The 20,110-nt window shown below is 59.9% G+C and overlaps 1 protein-coding gene across 3 annotated transcripts; it reads left to right on the forward strand.

Annotated features, from left to right (window-relative positions):
- Positions 1-311: 311 nt before the first annotated feature.
- OBSL1 (obscurin like cytoskeletal adaptor 1) lies at positions 312-20,002 on the forward strand. 3 transcript variants are annotated; one of them, XM_068544359.1, is made up of 21 exons: positions 529-1,624; positions 3,184-3,453; positions 3,538-3,789; positions 3,955-4,257; positions 4,429-4,725; positions 5,992-6,264; positions 7,365-7,637; positions 8,278-8,550; positions 11,393-11,665; positions 12,447-12,722; positions 12,796-13,083; positions 13,272-13,547; positions 14,174-14,443; positions 14,583-14,855; positions 15,870-16,136; positions 16,995-17,107; positions 17,644-17,800; positions 17,975-18,136; positions 18,442-18,546; positions 18,853-19,122; positions 19,854-20,002. In XM_068544359.1, exons 1-21 carry the CDS (start codon positions 613-615, stop codon positions 20,000-20,002), a joined length of 5,832 nt encoding a protein of 1,943 aa, XP_068400460.1. In that variant the 5' UTR covers positions 529-612. The 3 variants fall into 3 exon arrangements, with proteins under 3 accessions (XP_068400459.1, XP_068400460.1, XP_068400461.1); XM_068544360.1 differs by lacking the exon at positions 19,854-20,002 and having other exon boundaries at positions 18,853-19,130; XM_068544358.1 differs by lacking the exons at positions 11,393-11,665; positions 12,447-12,722; positions 12,796-13,083; ... (8 more) ...; positions 18,853-19,122; positions 19,854-20,002 and adding an exon at positions 8,956-9,259 and having other exon boundaries at positions 312-1,624.
- Positions 20,003-20,110: the final 108 nt, after the last annotated feature.

Below are 20,110 nucleotides of genomic sequence, written 5' to 3' on the forward strand. Positions count from 1 at the left end.
TTCCTTGTCAGGGAGACAGAGCGCGCCAGCCCCTCAGAGCTTCTGGGGCCCCTTTCAACCACGCAGCTGCTGGGCCGGTCCCGGGGGGAAGGGCTGGGGTGGGGGCTGGAACTGGGGCTAGGGCCGGGGGCAGGTGGTCCCGCCTGCTCTAAACTTGGCCTGGAGGAGCCAGTCTGGGCTCTCGTCCTCCAGCTGTGTCATCAGAGAATATTTTGGGGATTGGCAGCTGCAGGCGCCTCTGCCACTCAGGCCCAAGCCTGGCGGGCGGCTGGGGACCTGGCGGCTGGAGGTGGGAGGGAGGAGGGGAAAGAGGCCCTGGCTGTGGGAGGGGGCTGGGAAGGCTGGCTCTCCGGAGCAGGAAGCCAGGCCGCAGGCAGGGAAGGCTGCGGGGCCCCTCGCTGGGGAGGCAAACAGGAAGGACTGCCCCCTGAGCCCTGGGCCCCGACCCGGGAATCGCCGCCGCCAGAGCCGCAGCTCCGGGCCGAGGGTAAGGAGGCGAACCGGGAGCGGGCGGCCAGGGGAAAGCCCCGCGGGTCCCGGCGCCCGGTCCCCAGACGCGCCCTGCCTCCCGGGCTCCCGCCGCCGCTCCCGGCCTTCCCCCGCGCCGCCGCGATGAAAGCGGGCTCGGGGGACCAGGGGAGCCCCCCGTGCTTCCTGCGCTTCCCGCGGCCCGTGCGGGTGGTAAGTGGCGCCGAGGCCGAGCTCAAGTGCGTGGTGCTGGGGGAGCCTCCGCCCATTGTCGTTTGGGAGAAGGGCGGGCAGCAGCTGGCGGCCTCGGAGCGCCTGAGCTTCCCGGCGGACGGCGCCGAGCACGGCCTGCTGCTGAGCGGCGCGCTGCCCACCGACGCGGGGGTCTACGTGTGCCGCGCCCGCAATGCGGCCGGGGAGGCCTACGCGGCGGCCGCCGTCACCGTGCTGGAGCCGCCGGCCCCCGAGCGCGAGCCCCAGCCTGCCGAACGCCCGCGGCCGCCGCCCGGGGCCGGGGAGGGCGCCCCGGTGTTCCTGACGGGGCCCCGGTCCCAGTGGGTGCTGCGGGGGGCGGAGGTGGTGCTGGAGTGCCAGGTGGGGGGCCTCCCCGCGCCAACGCTGTACTGGGAGAAGGACGGGATGGCGCTGGACGAAGTGTGGGACAGTAGCCACTTCTCCCTCGAACCTGGCCGCGCCGAGGGCCGCCCGGGCGCGAGCCTGGCGCTGCGCATCCTGGCGGCGCGGCTGCCCGACTCCGGCGTCTACGTGTGCCACGCCCGCAACGCGCACGGCCACGCGCGGGCCGGCGCGCTGCTGCAGGTGCAGCAGCCCCCCGAGAGCCCGCCCGAGGACCCGGACGAGGCCCCCAACCCCGTGGTGGAGCCACTCAAGTGCGCGCCCAAGACCTTCTGGGTGAACGAGGGCAAGCACGCCAAGTTCCGCTGCTACGTGATGGGCAAGCCCGAGCCCGAGATCGAATGGCTCTGGGAGGGCCACCCGCTGCTCCCTGACCGCCGCCGCCTCATGTACCGCGACCGCGACGGCGGCTTCGTGCTCAAGGTGCTCTACTGCCAGGCCAAGGATCGCGGGCTCTACGTGTGTGCCGCGCGCAACTCGGCGGGCCAGACGCTCAGTGCCGTGCAGCTGCATGTCAAAGGTACCGCGGCGCCCCCGGGCGGCCGGGGCCCTGGGGAGGGGCCTCCAGCGCCCTCCCAGACTCTCCTAACTCCAGACCCACTCAGTGCCCAGAAGACGGTGGGGGGTAAGGGAGGCTGAGTATTAAAATGCCATTTCCCGCCCACCTCCCATACCCAAGGGATTCGGATTTAGTAGGTCTGCAGGGTACCTACTCCAGGAACTTCTTAGCAAGCTCCCCAAATGATTCTGAGGCAGATGTTGGAAAACCACTCTTAGATAAAGGGCTTTAAGGAATGATTCATGTACAGACCCACAGGGACCTACAACTCCTGTAGTTCATTGTTTTTCAACCTCTTTGTTATTTCACCAACCTGTCCCCGGATGGAAATCCCATCTGGGGCCCCAATATATAAGACAGATAAAAGGATCATTCTGTGGGTGTAAACTTCTAAATCCAAATTTATAACATGTACTTATAAAGTCAATCAGTGAGAACAAGGGGTCTATTTAATTGAATATACACATTTTAACCATACATAACTGGGTCTAGTCTGTGAGCCCTATGGGGAAGGCCTAGCTGCAGGTGTCACATTGAGAAACTCCTGATTCGCACCAAAGGGAGAAAACTTGAGGGAGAGAAAAAATGCCCCGCAATTTTTGACCATTCTTTCATTAGACTGCTCTCAGGTTTGCAAGAAGAAGAAGGTGAAGGAGAGGAAATTTATATATCAAAGTTGAGTCCCCAACAGTATTTAATAAATGCTTACATTGCTCATAAATAGAAAATTCAGGGAGGGAAAACACCCCAAACTCACACTGGAAGTTAAAGCTCTCCATAATACGAGTTCATCACAACTCATGACATTATACCTTCACTAGTTATTACCCAACTTTTTCCCTCAGAGGAAAAAAAGTTGGCAAATCTCCTGAGCCCTGCCTGGCACGCAGTCAAGCATGTGGCACCTGTGCCACAGTGGTGGCCTCTTGGGCACAGTTTGATGTGTACAGACTGGCCGGGCAGGGCTGAGCTCTAACCCCCTGAGGAGAGAAAAGCCCAACATGATGGCAGAGCTTCCTTCCCAGAGCCGCATGACAAGACAGACGTGCTTCCCCAGCAGCCCAAGTGAACCCACTGGCTGTTTCCATCATCGTGCTTTCTTTCTGTAAAATGCAGTTTTGAAAGTGGTTCAAGTACTTTCAAAATGAAATTCAACTCAAACCTTTGCAGAATTGTGTGTGGTGCCTGTGAAGGGCCCCAGGGAACAATTTGAAAATCACTGATGTGGTCCAAGCCCTTGCATCCCTTTCTCCACTTTACGAGTAAAGAAACTGAGACCCAGGATCATGAAAACGGCCTTGGTCAAGGTGATGTGGCTAGCGAGTGTCAGGGTCAGATGAGAATATGGGTCGCCTGACTTCCCTTCTGGGGGTTTCTCTGATTCCACAATGCCTGCTGGCTCTGGGAGAAGAGCAAATGGCCGGAGCTAATGTGGGTTTAGGCAGTAGATGATGGGAGGAGAGTCTTCCTCCTGGTCGGGCCCTCTCCAGAGCCTTCTCTGGTCTCTCCCTTCTTCACAGAGCCTCGCCTCCGCTTCACGAGGCCCCTGCAGGACGTGGAGGGCCGGGAGCATGGGATTGTGGTGCTGGAGTGTAAAGTCCCCAACTCCCGCATTCCCACGGCCTGGTTCCGCGAGGACCAGCGGCTGCTGCCCTGCCGCAAGTACGAGCAGATCGAGGAGGGCACGGTCCGGCGCCTCATCATCCACAGGCTGAAGGCAGATGACGACGGAGTTTACCTGTGCGAGATGCGCGGCCGGGTGCGCACCGTGGCCAACGTGACGGTCAAAGGTCGGCTGGCCAGTGGGAGGAGGCCGAGACCGAGGCAGGCAGATGCCCAGACCCCAGGCTGACAGACTCCCATCCGTGTCTCAGGGCCCATCCTGAAGCGGCTGCCCCGGAAGCTCGATGTTTTTGAGGGAGAGAACGCGGTGCTGCTGGTGGAGACCCGCGAGGCTGGGGTGGAAGGGCGCTGGAGTCGAGATGGGGAGGACCTGCCAGCCACCTGCCAGAGCAGCTCCGGCCACATGCATGCCCTGGTCCTTCCAGGGGTCACCCGAGAAGATGCTGGCGAGGTCACCTTCAGCCTGGGCAACTCCCGTACCACCACTCTGCTCAGAGTCAAATGTGAGGGCCTGCAAACCCCTAGGCAGCCTCCTCAAGGGCTGGACAGGAGGGTCAGGGCTGGAGGGTGATCAGATGCCACAGTCTGGGTTGGCAAAGTGGACTTCAGGTCAGAGGGCTGTGGGAGGCTGGAGCAGGGCTCGGACGCAAACCCTGCCTTTGTCTCAGGCGTCAAGCACAATCCCCCGGGACCCCCAGTGTTGGCAGAAATGTTCAAGGGCCACAGGAACACGGTCCTGCTGACCTGGAAGCCTCCCGAGCCAGCTCCCGAGACCCCCTTCATCTACCGGCTGGAACGGCAGGAGGTAGGCTCAGAAGACTGGATCCAGTGCTTCAGCATTGAGAAAGCTGGGGCCGTGGAGGTGCCGGGAGACTGTGTGCCCTCCGAGGGCGACTACCGCTTCCGCGTCTGCACCGTCAGCGAACACGGCCGCAGCTCCCATGTCGTGTTCCATGGGTCTGCTCACCTCGGTGAGTCGGTCCTGCCAGCCCAGGCTGTCAACCGCTGTACCCCAAGTCACACCCTCCCCATCACCCTCCTCCCTTCCCTGGCCCTCAGTCCCTGTTATATGCCTTCTACCTGCCAGTCTCTGCCCTCTGCCACGCCCCTGGTTCTGATGGACGAACTCTGTCCCATCTCAGTGCCCACAGCACGCCTGGTGGCCGGTCTGGACGACGTGCAGGTGTATGACGGGGAAGATGCCGTCTTCTCCCTCGATCTCTCCACCATCATCCAGGGCAGCTGGTTCCTTAATGGGGAAGAGCTCAAGAGTAATGAGCCAGAGGGCCAGGTGGAGCCTGGGGCCCTGCGGTACCGGGTGGAGCAGAAGGGCCTGCAGCACAGACTCATCCTGCAAGCTGTCAAGCACCAGGACAGCGGGGCCCTGGTTGGCTTCAGCTGCCCAGGTGTGCAGGACTCGGCTGCCCTCACCATCCAAGGTTCGTGCAGGTGGGGACCAGGGTGGGCAGATAGGGTCAAGACACAGAAGTCCCATTAGCAAAAGGAGGCCGATGCTATTGCTGCTTCTCACATCTGGGCCAAGAGGGTAAGGAGCATCCACGGTGAGCTCAGATGGAGGGCTCAGTGATCCAGGAGTTCAGTTTCAACTCATGCACAATGTATAGGGGACCCCTAATTATCTTCACCAGCATCATATCCAAATTCTCTGGGGCACTTTGTGGTTTGCAGAATTCTGTCATGTTTCTCATCTCAGAGACACAGACCTTGGCTCCTAGTCCCTGACTGCTTCCTGCCCTATCGTGTAATGACTAACGCTATCGGAGCAACTTTCTGTGTGCCAGGCACAATCCTAAATCGCTTTATATATATTAATTAGCACAGTCCTCTCAATAGCCCTACAGGATGGGTTCTTTCATCATCCCATTTTACAAATGGGGAAACTGAGGCACAGAGAGGTTCAGTGACTTGCCCAAAGTCACAAAGCTAATGAGTGCTGGTGCTGGATTATGAACCCAGGCGGTCTGGCTTCAGAATCACACTCTGCCACCTGGGGAAAGAGGGAAGGAGAGGGAATGAGGCCTCCCCGAGGACGACAGATCTTGGTAGGGGTCTGATAGTTCAGGGAACATGCTGGCATTTGCCATTGCACCATTGCTGGAGTTTGTATGGCCAGTCAAGGAGTTCCTCAGTACCCAAGTGCAGGGCCTTGAGGTGGTTAGCTGCCAGCATCCCAGGAAGAGGACAAAGTGAGAAATAACCAGCAACCAGAGCAGCGTTTCTAAAATGCAACCCAGGTTCACCAACATCAGAGTCATCTGAAGGCTGGTTTATAATGCAGATTCCCGGGCCCCTGCACGCTTGGGGGGGCCTAAGAATCTGCATTTTCAGCAGGCTCCCTGGGAATTCTTATGCACACTAAAACCACTGCTCTTAAGAGTTGGTGTGTAAGCCTAAAACTTTTTTTTTTTTTTTTGGCCGCACCATGCGGCATGTGGGATTTTAGTTCCTCGACCAGGGACTGAACCCGTGCCCCCTGCATTGGGAGCATGGAGTCTTAACCATTGGACCACCAGGGAAGTCCCAGCCCAAAACTAATTTTTTAAACCAACAAATGCATCGATGGCAATCATCCGGCCTGATGTGCCCACCCCCCTACCCTGAGCACATACCCTGGAGTGGGGTGTTTATTGGGGTAGCAGAGCACAACTAGGGTGCCGCACGTGACCACACCTCTTCCCAAGCAGAGAGCCCGGTGCACATCCTGAGCCCCCAGGACAAGGTGTCGTTGACCTTCACGACCTCGGAGCGGGTGGTACTGACCTGTGAGCTCTCCCGGGTGGACTTCCCAGCGAGCTGGTACAAGGACGGGCAGAAGGTGGAGGAGAGCGAGTCGCTGGTGGTGAAGATGGATGGGCGCAAACACCGCCTGATCATGCCTGAGGCCCAGGTCCAGGACAGTGGCGAGTTTGAGTGCAGAACGGAAGGGGTCTCAGCCTTCTTCAGCGTCTCCGTCCAAGGTCAGGGACCGTGGCAGCCTGGGCTCCCCCCAGCTGAGGCTGACCCTGGGGGCTGTGCGAACCCTGCCCCCCTGGTCTGCCTGCTTGGGGGTCCCTTCCGAGGGGCCCTAGGGGGCAAGGGGACATGTTTGCAGATCACACTGCCCATGCACCACCCTCCAGCACACTTGGCCCCCATGTACCCTTGGCTGGCGGGAAAGTGGGAGGGCCTCAATTCAATTAAGGGAAGGGAGGTGGGAGCTAACATTTGTTAGGCACCTACTAGCCAGTTCCTATGCTGGATACTTCAAATGTACACTTGCATTCAGTGTTCACAACTACGTGAGGGGCAGTATATCTCCATTCACAGATGAAGCAGCTGAGGTTTAAAGAGGTTATGCAACTCGCTCACGATCACACAGCAGCAAATACCCTAGGTGGGTTCACACCCAGGACTGCTTATCCCACTGCCCCAGGCGGCCAGGGTCAAAAGGGAGTTTTAGGTGCAGTGGTCCAGAGGCTCTCAGAAGCCAGTACATGTCTGGCTGCTTCAGAACCACCCTGGAAGCCATAAGTGCATAGGCTCCCCCAGGCCTCCAGAGCCAGAATATCCAGGACAGAGCCTGGAGAGCCACTCTGGAAGAACAACTCAGGAACCACTGATCAGGAACCACAGATGGAGCTGCTCACTTTGAGTGGCCCCATTGCCAGAAGGTCCTCTGGCCCCTGCCTGAATGTACCCAGTGACGGGGAACTCACTACCTGTAGGGAGCGCTGCCCCACGGTATCACCACTAAATTGTTCCCACCTCTTCCCCGTCCTGCGATCAGCCCTCCGGGGGCTTCCTTGAAAAAGCAGCAGCAAGCATGGCCCTGATAGGACCTGCGACAGTGACCTCCTCTCAGCCTAGACGAAGCCCTCTGTGTCCCCAGCCAACCCCCTCTGATCCTCTGGGAACTCACAGAGCACTCCAGTGCCATGTGATCTGTCACACCGCACCCGCCACGCCCTCAGTAGTCCGTGTCATTGCCCCAGAGCACCCCACCCCAGCCAAGCAGCCAGTGTGCACTCATGTCTCCTGTTTTTGGGTGTCTGTGTGACCCCATCTCTACTCCCCCCAGACCCCCCCGTGCACATCTTGGATCCCCGGGAGCACGTGTTTGTGCACGCCATAACCTCCGAGTGCGTCATGCTGACCTGTGAGGTGGACAGGGAGGACGCCCCCGTGCACTGGTACAAGGACGGGCAGGAGGTGGAAGAGAGCGACTTCGTGGTGCTGGAGAACGAGGGGCCCCATCACCGCCTGGTGCTGCCCGCCGCCCAGCCTCCAGATGGGGGCGAGTTCCAGTGCGTTGCTGGGGACGAGCGCGCCTACTTCACCGTGACCATCACAGGTGGGGCTCCAGGCAGTCCACAGAAGGGGGACGGTGTGCCCTGCCCCTGCCTGGGCAGCTGCTACACTCCTGGGCCACTGTTCCCAGCCCCTGCTTCCCTTCCGCTAGCTTTCTCCCCAACCCATGCTCTGCACCCTGAGGTTCAGTCACCTGCGGAAAATGCATTGTCATAAACACACCAGTCACAGCTACATCAGTCAAAGGAAAGCCTCCCTTCTCTGTTCTGAAGATCCTCCAAGGGGAGCTTTAGGGTGGCAGTGCTACCACAGGGCAGGGTCTAGGGTGGGTGGGCCCAGGCACTAGAGGGGTCAGAAGGTCTGAGGCCTGCAGGAGACCCCAGCTCCATCTGGGCACCCAGCCCTCCTCTCCCCAGTCCTACCCTTCGTATTGTCCCTGTCCCAACCCAGAGAATGTAGGGAGTTTCTACAGCCGAGGCTGACGCCACAGTCCCCGCTGTGCCACCGTGCCCCAGCTCTGAGTGACTGTCCGAGCAGCTGTGAGCCATGGTCCGAGGGAAGACCCTCTTCTTCAACACACAGCCCACCTTCCAGGAGTAGGGAACAGGCGTGGATCAGGTGGGGCAGCCAGGCACCTCGGCCCCAGCCCCTGACGCCCGGCCACAGCTGTCCCTGTCCTCCAGATGTCTCCTCGTGGATCGTGTACCCCAGCGGCAAGGTGTACGTGGCAGCCGTGCGCCTGGAGCGCGTGGTGCTGACCTGCGAGCTATGCCGGCCCTGGGCCGAGGTGCGCTGGACCAAGGATGGCGAAGAGGTGGTGGAGAGCCCCGCGCTGCTCCTGCAGAAGGAGGACACCGTCCGCCGCCTGGTGCTGCCCGCCGTCCAGCTGGAGGACTCGGGCGAGTACTTGTGTGAAATCGATGATGAGTCTGCCTCTTTCACCGTCACTGTCACAGGTGTGGGCCCACCCCAGCTGCCCGCGGTCACCAGAGGACAGTCCTGAGCCCTTGGGGGAGCTGGCCACATAGCTCCTAGCTAGCATGTGGGGGAGGGGGGAGGGGGGGCTGCAGGTGCATGGACCAGGGGGCCCTGCCCGGAAGACCCCAGGGTCCGTGTTCGATAAGCAGGCTCTTCCCCGGCGCCCAAGGCCAGGAATAGCTATCCTTCACCGTCTCATTTACTGAGCACTTTCTATGTGTCAGGCACTGGGCCAGGTGCTGCAGGTCACTGGTGCGTATTGCAGACGTGGTCCTTGCTCCCAGCTGCCAGAGAGCTGGGGAGGCAGCCGTTAACCAGGGGTCGCAAACGGGCAGTCCCTAGGGCCCCATACAGCCCACAGATATGTTTTGTTTGGCCTGCAGAGTCTTACCAAAGTCAGGACAGTTCAAATAACAACCCGGAGCTATGTGTCCTCTTGAAAAAGCCGAAGACCCGGCGCCTCTGGTCCCGCTTCCCCCCTTGGCGACGAACAGCTGGCGCTGAGTAGCAGCTGCCCCTGTAACACGGGGCCCACATTCCTCTGTCCCACCCTGCCCGCTGTTCCTTTTTGCTCCCCCCCAGACCACTTCAGCCACTGACCTTACCTTACCTGGCCCCCGTGGGCATTTGAGTTTGCGACCCCTGTGTTTAACCAATAAACACGCAAATAAATGTACAGTGACACCTCGTGACAAGTGCTGTGAGGGATGAGGGCTCAAGAGAGCAGAGCTGGAGGTCAGGGAGGGCCTCGGGGAAAGTCGGTCGCCATGCCACCCGCAGGAGCCAGCCCCGGGGTGGGCTCCGGACACTGAGCAGCTCACAGACACACACGCGCACGTCCCTCCGGGAGTGCCCAGACTGGCAGGAGAGCCGGACATATTAGAGGGTCTCAGAGTGAGGGTTGCCGGGTGTCGTGATAGGGTGCAGTGGGTGTCCGAAGCTGGGGGCTGCTGACCTGGTTGGCAGGCAGGAAGTGCCTTCAAAATGGCCGTTTGGAGCAGCGGCTGAGTTAGCTAAGTGGGGGTCAGGGTTTGGGCTGAAGGTGGGGAGAGAATGTTCAAATCGGGAAAGCACAGGATGACTATGGAAGTGACGGTTCAGTGCCAGAAACTTTGGGACTGCAGCCCACAGCGCCAATCCCAGTGTGTGTGCGGGGAGGATGGGGAGTGTGGGACCTAGGCAGCTCTGGGTGGCACAGAAGAACCCACTGGCTGCACTGGAGCGACCATCCTGATGCTGGCATCATCTGGTTACCCTGCCCTGCCCTAGGAACAATGCTTCAGCCTAGGCTTGAGCTACTTAGGGCCCCCCGACTCCCTGCACCCCAAATAGTGCAGCCTGAAGCACACAAGTCACAAAGCCGAAGAGGCCTTTCTGCACATATTCTGTCCCGTAGTGAATCCCTTCAACCTCTCCCGCCCCAACCCCTGGCCAGACATAATGGCCGCAGACACACACATTCCAGCTCATAACTGGCCTCCCCGCAAAACACCAGATTCTTCATAAGAAGCTCACACAACACACCTTGTGTGGACCAGGAGAATCAAGTCTGATGCCAAGCTGAGGGCCCCAGCTGTGCAGGTACCCCAGCCCCATGGCTGCACCCCATTCTCACTCCACTGCCTCCATCACCTCCCCCACCACTCAGGCAGCTGCACTCTGCAATCTACTGGTGCTGCTGGGCCTCAGAGAACCAGCCTGCATCTTGTAGACTCTTAGAATAAGCCCAGTTAGGGAGGAGGCGGAGGCAAGGGCTGAGTGTGCACTGGTGGGCACATCTGCCCGTACACACCTCTGCAAAGACCTAGACCAGGAAGCTGGCAGTTCCCCAGGCCAGCCACAAGGGGGCCAAATGCTAAAGGAACACGAAAGTGTCCTGGAGACTTGATTCTGGGAGACCTCCAAGGTACGTGAAAGCATGGGCAGGCCCGGGCTCAGTGCACTGGTCACCACCAATATGGACATGGCTCCTTTCTGTGAAAGACTGACCACTCCAGAGCAGCTGCAGATGAACTCCTAGACACAGCATTTAATATCCCTGGGGAAATCTTAGGTGTTGACAACTCATGCACAGATGCAAAATTCATTACTGAGTTTCCAGCAAGCCTTGGCTTGGAGTCCTTACCACTGCTTGCAGAGTCTGACCCTCCATTTATCAGATGGTAGTTCTTCCTCCTGCCCTCGAGTAGGTATAGCCAGCTGTGACCATAAGGAAGTTGCTTAATCACACCATGCCTCAGTTTCCTCATCTGGGAAATGGGTATAAAATAATACCTACTCCTTAGGATTGCTAGGAGGGTGTAAAGTGCTTATGACTGTTCCTGGAACTCTAGCAAGCTGTATATAAGTACTTGCTATTACAAATCCACCATCCCTTATCCACAATTCTGAAATCAAAAAAAAAAAAAAAAAAAAAAACCTCAAAATCAAAAGGCTTTTTGTAAGTTTGGTATTAAAAGTCATTTCAGTAAAACCTGAACTTAACTCTGTGAAGCTATTTGTACTTTTTAATTAGCCTGCTTAGGGTGAATCTATCTATATGTTACACTGCAGAAATGTTAATGTGATTGATTATGGGGGGGACCACAGTGGGGGCTGAGGGCAGTAGGTGATATATGATAAACGCACCGTTTCTGGAACCGGAAGCATTGTGGATTCTGTAGCACTTCTGGCCCCAGGGATTTCAGAGAACAGATTTTGGACCTATTATTATCCTTATTATTCTTATGATTGTGGGTGACCGGGACTTCATGCTGCCAGATGGCTCCAGGGAGGCTGACGGTGAGTTTGTGACAGGCTGTGGTTGTCCCCACTCTGCAGAACCCCCGGTGCGCATCATATACCCCCGGGACGAGGTGACCTTGGTCGCCGTGAGCTTGGAGTGTGTGGTGCTGATGTGTGAGCTGTCGCGGGAGGACGCCCCCGTGCGCTGGTACAAGGATGGGCTGGAGGTGGAGGAGAGCGAGGCCCTGGTGCTGGAGAGTGATGGGCCCCGCCGCCGCCTGGTGCTACCTGCTGCCCAGCCCGAGGACGGGGGCGAGTTCGTGTGCGACGCTGGAGACGACTCAGCCTTCTTCACTGTCACCGTCACAGGTGGGCAGTCTGTGGGACACCCTGGGGAGGAAAAGAGGCAGGAGGCTGAGGGACAGACACCCAACCCTCCCAGTTCTTGCACCTTCAGGGTCCCTGACTGCTGCACATGGCTTTCCCCTTGTCCAGCCTTCCCCCTCCCCAAGCCTCCTCATTCTCAGCCATTAGAGAGCCCTGACTTGCCCAAATCATATCAGGACAATGACCAGAGACCTGGTGGAGAGAGCCCAGCAATCAGGAGCACTCATTCATTCACTTATTCAACAAATACTGATGTGCTCAGCACCGTTCTGGATGCTGAGGGATACAGTAGTGAACCGAGGAGAGAAAACCTGTCTTTATGGAGCTTGCCATCTCGTGAGAGTGTACAGACAGCAAATAAGGAAAATAGATGGTTTTTCAGGTGGTGATCGGAGGCAGAGCAGGCAAAGGGGATAGGAAGTGCGGGTGGGGTAGGGAGGGATGTGCATTGGGGTCAGATAGATGTGGCTGTGAGTGTGGGTCTACCTCTTTTTTTCCCATGTGACCTAGAGCAAGTCAGTTCTCGATAAAGAGGCTTCAGGTCCTCATCTATAAAGTGAAGCCAACAATAGGGAGTGTCAGGAGTAGCTGAGAAAAGAGCTGCAGTGTGCTTAGCACAACACCTGGCACGCAGTGAGTGTCCACGGATTGTAGGTGGCACCGTTCCCAAGAGCTGCACTGCAAAGGGCTGAGAATCTAGTGGTGAGGCAGGTAGAGGCCTGCTGGCCGAGCCCACTCTCCCCTCTCTCTGTCCACCCACCAGCCACTCCAGAGAGGATTGTGCATCCGGCGGCCCGCTCCCTGGACCTGCAGTTCGGGGCTCCAGGGCGCGTGGAGCTGCGCTGCGAGGTGGCCCCGGCTGGGTCCCAGGTGCGCTGGTACAAGGATGGGCTGGAGGTGGAAGCATCAGATGCCCTGCAGCTGGGTGCCAAGGGGCCCACTCGCACCCTGACCCTGCCCCACGCCCAGCCTGAGGACGCCGGGGAGTATGTGTGTGAGACCCGTGATGAAGCCGTCACCTTCAACGTCAGCCTGGCTGGTGGGTGCTCCCGGCCAGCCAAGGTGCGGGAGGTGGGGGCATCACCGAGCTGATACCTCTCCTCTCTGTCCAGAGCCCCCAGTCCAGTTCCTGGCCCCAGAGGCAGCCCCCAGCCCGCTCTGCGTGGCCCCCGGGGAGCCGCTGGTGCTGAGCTGTGAACTGTCTCGGGCTGGTGCCCTCGTCTTCTGGAACCACAACGGGAGGCCGGTGCAGGAGGGTGAGGGCCTGGAGCTCCGAGCCGAGGGCCCCCGCCGTGTCCTCTGCATCCGGGCTGCAGACCCGGTCCATGCAGGCCTCTACACCTGCCAGTCAGGGGCAGCCCCGGGGGCCCCCAGCCTCAGCTTCACCGTCCAAGTGGCTGGTGAGTATAGCCCGGGCAGGAAGCCTGAGAGTCGCACCCCGAAACCCATGAGTCTCCCCCTTCTCTAGCACACCTGGCCCACCCCCTGCCCCACCGCGCTCGGTCCCCTTCCCCGTCTTGCCTCCCACTGCCCTCCTCCCAGCCCACGGGCCACTCCCTCCCGGTGACCCCTGGCTCTGAGCCCACAGAGCCCCCAGTGCAGGTGGTGGACCCCGAGGCAGCCCAGACGAGGGTTCGCAGCACCCCAGGTGGGGACCTGGAGCTGGCGGTGCACCTCTCCCGGCCGGGGGGCCCTGTGCGCTGGTACAAGGACGGGGAGCGCCTGGCGAGCCAGGGGCGGGTGCAGCTGGAGCAGGACGGGGCGAGGCAGGTGCTGCGGGTGCAGGGGGCCCGGAGCAGGGACGCCGGGGAGTACCTGTGCGACACGCCCCAGGACAGCCGCATCTTCCTCGTCAGCGTGGAAGGTAACAGTGCACCCCTCACTGGCCCCCCAAGGGCCACACGCCCGAACCACTCTGGGCCCCCGCGCCCCGACCCCACCTCGCTGCCTCTGGCTCCAACCAATGCATGCGTGACTATTCCTGGGATGAGGGCTCAGGGCTCCCTTTTCCAGGAACCCTCAAATAATAGGAGGGGCACAGACCAGTGGTTAAAAGCAGGGCTCTGGAGTCAGCACTGCGCACACCAGGTTCCAATCTGGATTCTGCTTCCCAGTAGTTGTGTGACACTGGCAACTTGCTTAAACTCTCTGAGCCCCAGCTCCAAAGTGGAGGGATAGTGCTTGTCCTATAGGGCTGTTGTGACAGTTAAATGAGATAAATTGGGTCCATAGTAAATGACCTACTATTATTAGGGAGTCAGAGAGGGGGGTGCCAGGCCAGCATTGGGCGGAGGTGGCTAGGAGTAGCAGGGCGTTGACATCTTGTCCTTTGAAACACCTCATGGCTGACACACAGTAGGTCCTCAGGAGGGTTCTGTTCAATAACTGGAGGATGAGGGCCTGTTATTGGAGATGAGGGGATGAAGAGGGGATGAGGAGGAGGGAGGCGGAAAGACCCAGCCCACCTCACTGCCCGACCCCACCCCCCAGAACCACCGCCGGTGAGGCTGGGCTCGGAGCTGACACCACTCACTGTGCACGAGGGTGACGATGCCACGTTCCGGTGTGAAGTCTCCCCACCAGACGCCGACGTCACTTGGCTGCACAATGGGGCCATTGTCACCCCAGGGCCCCAGCTAGAGGTGGCCCAGAATGGGTCAAGCCGCATACTGACCGTGCGAGGCTGCCAGCTCGAGGACGCGGGGACCGTGACTGCCCAAGCAGGGGGCACGTCCACAAGTGCCCGGCTCCATGTTCGAGGTTTGGTCCTGATGGAGACACAATAGTCTTGTTCCTGAACCTATTCTCCCAGCCCCGGCCATAACAGGGGACAGATCCCTGAGAGGGAGCAAGGGGTCAGCCCACCAGGCTCCATGGCCCCCTCTCTCTTTCTCCCCAGAGACGGAGCTGCTGTTCCTGCGGCGGCTGCAAGACGTGCGGGCAGAGGAAGGCCAGGACGTGTGCCTCGAAGTAGAGACAGGCCGAGTGGGTGCGGCAGGGGCCGTGCGCTGGGTGCGAGGTGGGGCACCCCTACCACCCGACTCCCGCCTGTCCATGGCCCAGGATGGCCACGTCTACCGCCTCTTCATCCACGGCGTTGTACTGGCCGACCAGGGCACCTACGGCTGCGAGAGCCACCACGATCGCACCCTGGCCAGGCTCAGCGTGAAGCGTGAGTGCCCCGTCCTCTCCTAACACATCGCCCGCCCTGTGGCACAGTCTCTCCTGGCTGGCCCAGGGCCCCTCAGACCCCCACCAAAGTGCCCCTCGCCACAAGGCAAGTCAGCCCTGGCTGACCCCCAGGAGTGTGACCTGAAGCAGCCTGCCCAAAGCAAAACTCTTCTTTTTCTAATGTTTTCTATTTACCTTAGAAGTCCATGTGGATTTTGCATTCCATTTCGTATGTCCAAGTTGGCTTTGCTATAAACGTAAATATTATACTCCAGAAAGACTTGCCGTGTTTATCCTTCAGTCACCTGCCCCAGGATACATGGGCCCAGCTGAGAAGCAGGGATGGTTGGCAAATAGCACCCACACCCCCAAGATGGAGCCCTCTATTAACTGTGTGACCTCATGCAAATTACTTAACTTCTCTGAGCCAAGTTTTCTTTAAAAAGGGTCTTTGGGAACACTGATTGGGATAATATGAGAAATACCCACAGAGAGCTTGGTAAATGGTTGTTGGTGATGTGTATTCTCTTCTAATTTACTTCATTCATTTAATCACAATAAACCCGTGTCTCAATGCTATTAACCTTGTATAGCTGGGGAAACTGAGGCCCAGAGAGGTCAAGCAATTTGCCAAAGGTTACACAGCACACAAACTATGTGGCAGGGTCCAGTCCTGGTGTGTCTGACTTCAAATTCTGTGCTTCCTCCAGTGTCACAGCACCCCTCACCCAAACTCCTCACCCCGCTAACCACACATCACCCCCTTCATGTATCTCCTCTCCTAACCCTAGTAAGCCCCTCTCTCCACCCAAGTCTGAATGGCTCTGCTCCCTTCTTCCTGCACCCTCGTTCTGAACTTTGTTCTATAGGGCCTTACGAGGTTGGGTGTTAGGGGTGGTGCAGGTAGAGCCAAGGTGTGTGTGTGGCGGGGGAGGGGGGGGCGGGGAGGGGGGCCGAAAGCCCTGCCCAGATTTGGAGCCCTCGTCCTCCCTCTTCCCCCATCTCCTCCCACTAGCAAGGCAGCTAAGGGTGCTGCGGCCTCTGGAGGACGTGACCGTCATCGAGGGGGGCAGCGCCACCTTCCAGCTGGAGCTGTCCCAGGAGGATGTGACCGGGGAGTGGGCCCGGGGTGGAGTCCGGCTGCAGCCAGGGCCCACGTGCCAAATTCACGCAGAGGGCCACGCTCACTGCCTGGTACTCAGTGGCCTGGGCCTGGCCGACTCGGGCTGCATCTCCTTCACTGTGGATGCCCTGCGCTGTGCAGCCAGACTCACTGTGAGAGGTGCGGCCTCTGGAACCGCTGCCTGCCTGCTGACTGCTCTGGGTGTGATTCTACTGATCCCACTACCCATGTGGCCCCCACTGACCCTGTCCCAGTGTGGCCCTCACTGACCTCCCTGCCAGAGTTTGACTCCCCTGACCCTTTGGCCATGTATGGCCCCGGTGACTGCCCTGCCTGAGTGTGTCTCCACCAACCCCCCCGTCCCAATGGACCACTGACTGTGCTGCTGTGAGGTGCTTGTGCCGGTGTGGTGTCTGTCTGCCTAACCACGGCCCTGCTGGCCACTCTGAGTGTGAGCCCACTGACCACGCCTGCCTGCTGCAGCCCCCTCTGCCTGTCTGAGTGTGCCCCTCTCACCACCCAAGTCCCAACAATCCACTTACTATGCCAAAGGGTGGCTCCATTGGCAACTCTGCCTCAGTGTCCCCCATTTTTGCTTGCAGCCCTGGTGTGTTCCCCACTGACCACATCTGCTCTAGGGTCCCCCCCATTGCTCCTGTGAACCCATGGTGTCCCCCACTGGCCAGTGTCTCCTGTCCATTCCAGCCAGTGTGGCCCCCACTGACCACGCTTGCCTATGGGTAATTCCACTGGCATGTCTGCTCCAGTTTCCCCTATGCCCCTCTAGCCCCAGCATGTCCCCCACTGACCACCTTAAATGTGACCGACCCCCAGCGGGCCATTCCTACCCCGTTGACCCCTCTGATACCGCTGTGTTCCCCACTGACCAGCATCCCCTTTGGACCACTTTGTCCCAGCATGCCCCCCACTCTCTGGTGGCCTCTGTTGATCACCTTGTCTAAATGTGCCCACCAGTGACCCCTTGTACCCAATGTGTCTGCCTTCTCCCACTCCCAGAGGCCCCAGTGACCATTGTGCGGGGGCCACAGGACCTAGAAGTGACCGAGGGTGACACAGCTACTTTCGAGTGTGAACTTTCCCAGGCCTTGGCTGATGTCACCTGGGAGAAGGTCAGAGCCCAGCCCCAGCCCAGCCCACCTCGGCATCATAACAGCAATAACAACCCCCAACAGAAATAACTAATACTAAGCCATGCGCCTGGCACTGTGCTAAGATTTGCTTTACATTTAATCCTCTAAACCTTATAGCAGCCCTATGAGGCAGGTCTTATTATCTCCATGTTATCTATAAGGAGACTGATGCGCAGTGGGGTGAAGTATTGCCCAGGGGCAGACGTAGAGCCCATATTTGAATCCAGGTTTCCTGATTCCAGAATCCACACGCATGGCTGGTATGAGCAGTACATGACTCTATGCTTCCCGCGCCCGTGGCTCCCTTCTCAGCCCTAAGGTCCCCAAAGGGTGACAACTTCCCAATGAGACTGCTGGGGAGGTCCCGGAAGGCGCGGGACGGCCCTGCTCCACAGCATAAACGTGCCTCGAAACCGCTTGGCATAAGCAGAGGGCGCGGCCGCCTACGAGGAGGGCAGGGGCCGTCTGTGCCCAGACGACCTTTCACCACGACCCTTTGCAACTCCCGCCCCCAGGACGGGCAGCCGCTCACCCCCAGCCCTCGGCTCAGACTCCAGGCCCTAGGCACCCGCCGCCTTCTCCAGCTGCGACGCTGCGGTCCCTTGGACTCCGGGACCTACAGCTGCGTGGTGGGGATGGCCCGAGCCGGGCCCGTCCACCTGGTGGTGCGCGGTGGGTACCGAGCGCTGCCCGGGCGGGGCACAGCTGTGGGTGCGGCGGCTGCGGACCAGACTTGCCCCGGGGTCCTGCTCTGGGGCATCTAAGGAGGGGGCGGGGCGTGGGCGGGGCATGGTACCGCCCCCTCCGCTCCGCTCCGCCCACCTCACGGCCCCGGCTCCGCCCCAGAGCGCAAGGTGTCTGTCCTCTCGGAGCTTCGGTCGGTGAGCGCCCGCGAAGGCGACGGAGCCACGTTCGAGTGCACCGTGTCGGAGGTCGAGACCACCGGGAGCTGGGAGCTCGGAGGCCGCCCGCTGAGACCCGGAGGCCGCGTCCGCATCCGACAGGAAGGTCTGACCGACTTTCTACCCGCTCTGGCCCCTCGCTGCCCCGCCCTACCAGGATAAGTCCCACCTCCAGGTCAAATGGGCCCCGCCCCACGGCCCAAGGAGAAGTCTCTCGATCTCTCCCTGGCCCCCAGCTCTGAGCCCTCGGTCCTGGACCTCCCCTCTTACCCCTCGGCATCTCAATTCCGCCCCGCCCAGCGCACACTTATCGCGTCCGAACCGACCCGGGGACCTACTCTGGCCCCACCCTCATCCCCGAACCCTCCCCAGAGGCGGCTCCGGCCTCGCTAGCGCCCCCTTCACCCCCAGGGAAGAAACACATTCTGGTGCTGAGCGAGCTGCGCGCGGAGGACTCTGGTGAGGTCCGCTTCCAGGCGGGACCCGCCCAGTCCGTGGCTCAGCTAGAGGTGGAGGGTAAGCAACTGGGGCATGGACGACCTGGAGTGAATACTGTCTCTCCCTGGAACTGGCAAGCTGGTGGCTGGTCTGAGGAACCCTACCTTCCCCACCCCTTCCTCCCGGGGCTCTCCGGGGGCGGATCACAGAGAGCAGTGTATTTCCTGGGGAGCAGGAGACTTTGGGTTGAGGGTAGAGAGAAACGGGGTGGTGGCATAGAGGTCTAAGACCAGGAGTGGAGGCCACAGCGGGAGGGAACATGCGTCTCTCCTCCTGGGGCCCTGTGTGTCCCTATTAACCTAAGCCCTCGTCCTCCACCCCCAGCATTGCCTGTCCAGATATGCCGCCGCCCCCCTCGTGAGAAGACAGTTCTGGTCGGCCGCCGGGCGGTGCTGGAGGTGACTGTGTCCCGCTCGGGGGGCCAAGTGTGCTGGTTGCGGGAGGGGGTCGCGCTGTGCCCGGGAGACAAGTACGAGCTGCGCAGTCATGGCCACACCCACAGCCTGGTCATCCATGACGTGCGACCTGAGGACCAGGGCACCTACTGCTGCCAGGCCGGCCAGGACAGCGCCCACACACGCCTGATGGTAGAGGGTGAGTAAAGCCGACGGGGCAGAGGTCAGAAAGGCACGCCGGCTGGCCAAGGGTCTCCTAGGAGCTGGTGGGCTGAGACACACCTCCTGCAGGTTTTCCAAGACTTGGGACGGCGAGCTGGTTCTGAGATGTGTTGGAGGTGGGGAATGGGGAGGCGGGAGATCACAGCCAGGGCTGAGGAGAGGAGGGAGTCCTGTGTTCTCAACAGGAACCACTCGGTTCAGGGCAGCTGTTTCCACCCTTTCTACACCCCTTCCTGTCCGAGCTTCTCCTTACTCCCTCCTGCCTCTGGACCATGTTCGTCTCTCCTGAATGCCCCATTTGTACCCAAGTTCCTCTCCTTCCCACCTACCGGCCCCTGGTCTGTGCCCCCCGCCTGTCCCTCACCCTCTCCTGCTCTCTGCCCAGCTGGCTTCTGCCCATCTCAGCAAGCTGCACTCCGCCTGGGCAGAGGGCTTCTGCTAGTCCCATTTCTTTCCTCTTCCACTTAGGAGGTGCCCCCCTCTCCACCTGAACTCCTGTGTTCCCTTCAGGTGCCTACCTTCCCCACCTCTGACTGGCCACCCTCACTTTCCTGCCCCCACAGACAGCCCTGACAGAGGCCTAGAAAGGGTGGTTCAGAGGGTGAGGGCCCAGCTCTTCCTGTGTGGGTGCCCAGGCTCTGCCAGGGGAGAGGAGTGTGGTGCCCACTGTCTCCCCAGCCCCACTCGCAGTCATTCCTCCGCAGGTAGCTAGGAGGACCGAACCAGGCCAGGCGGGTGCCCTCGGACAGCTTGGAAGGCGCATGCCCTTACCCTGGGAAGGGGTGGGGAGGGAGGGGAACCAGAGGTGTTGGGAGACAATAAAAGTGGTACAGCTCCTTTCCTGGCTCTCTGTGTGACGTGGGAGGGCAGAACTTGCCTGGAGCCCTTGTGTAGTGAGTGACACAGGGGACCAAGGGCTGCAGTGCTTCCATCTTGGCCCATGAAAGTGCCAGCCACCAAAGACC

Source organism: Eschrichtius robustus, chromosome 5 (assembly GCF_028021215.1).
Source record: "Eschrichtius robustus isolate mEscRob2 chromosome 5, mEscRob2.pri, whole genome shotgun sequence".
Lineage (NCBI taxonomy): Eukaryota > Metazoa > Chordata > Mammalia > Artiodactyla > Eschrichtiidae > Eschrichtius > Eschrichtius robustus.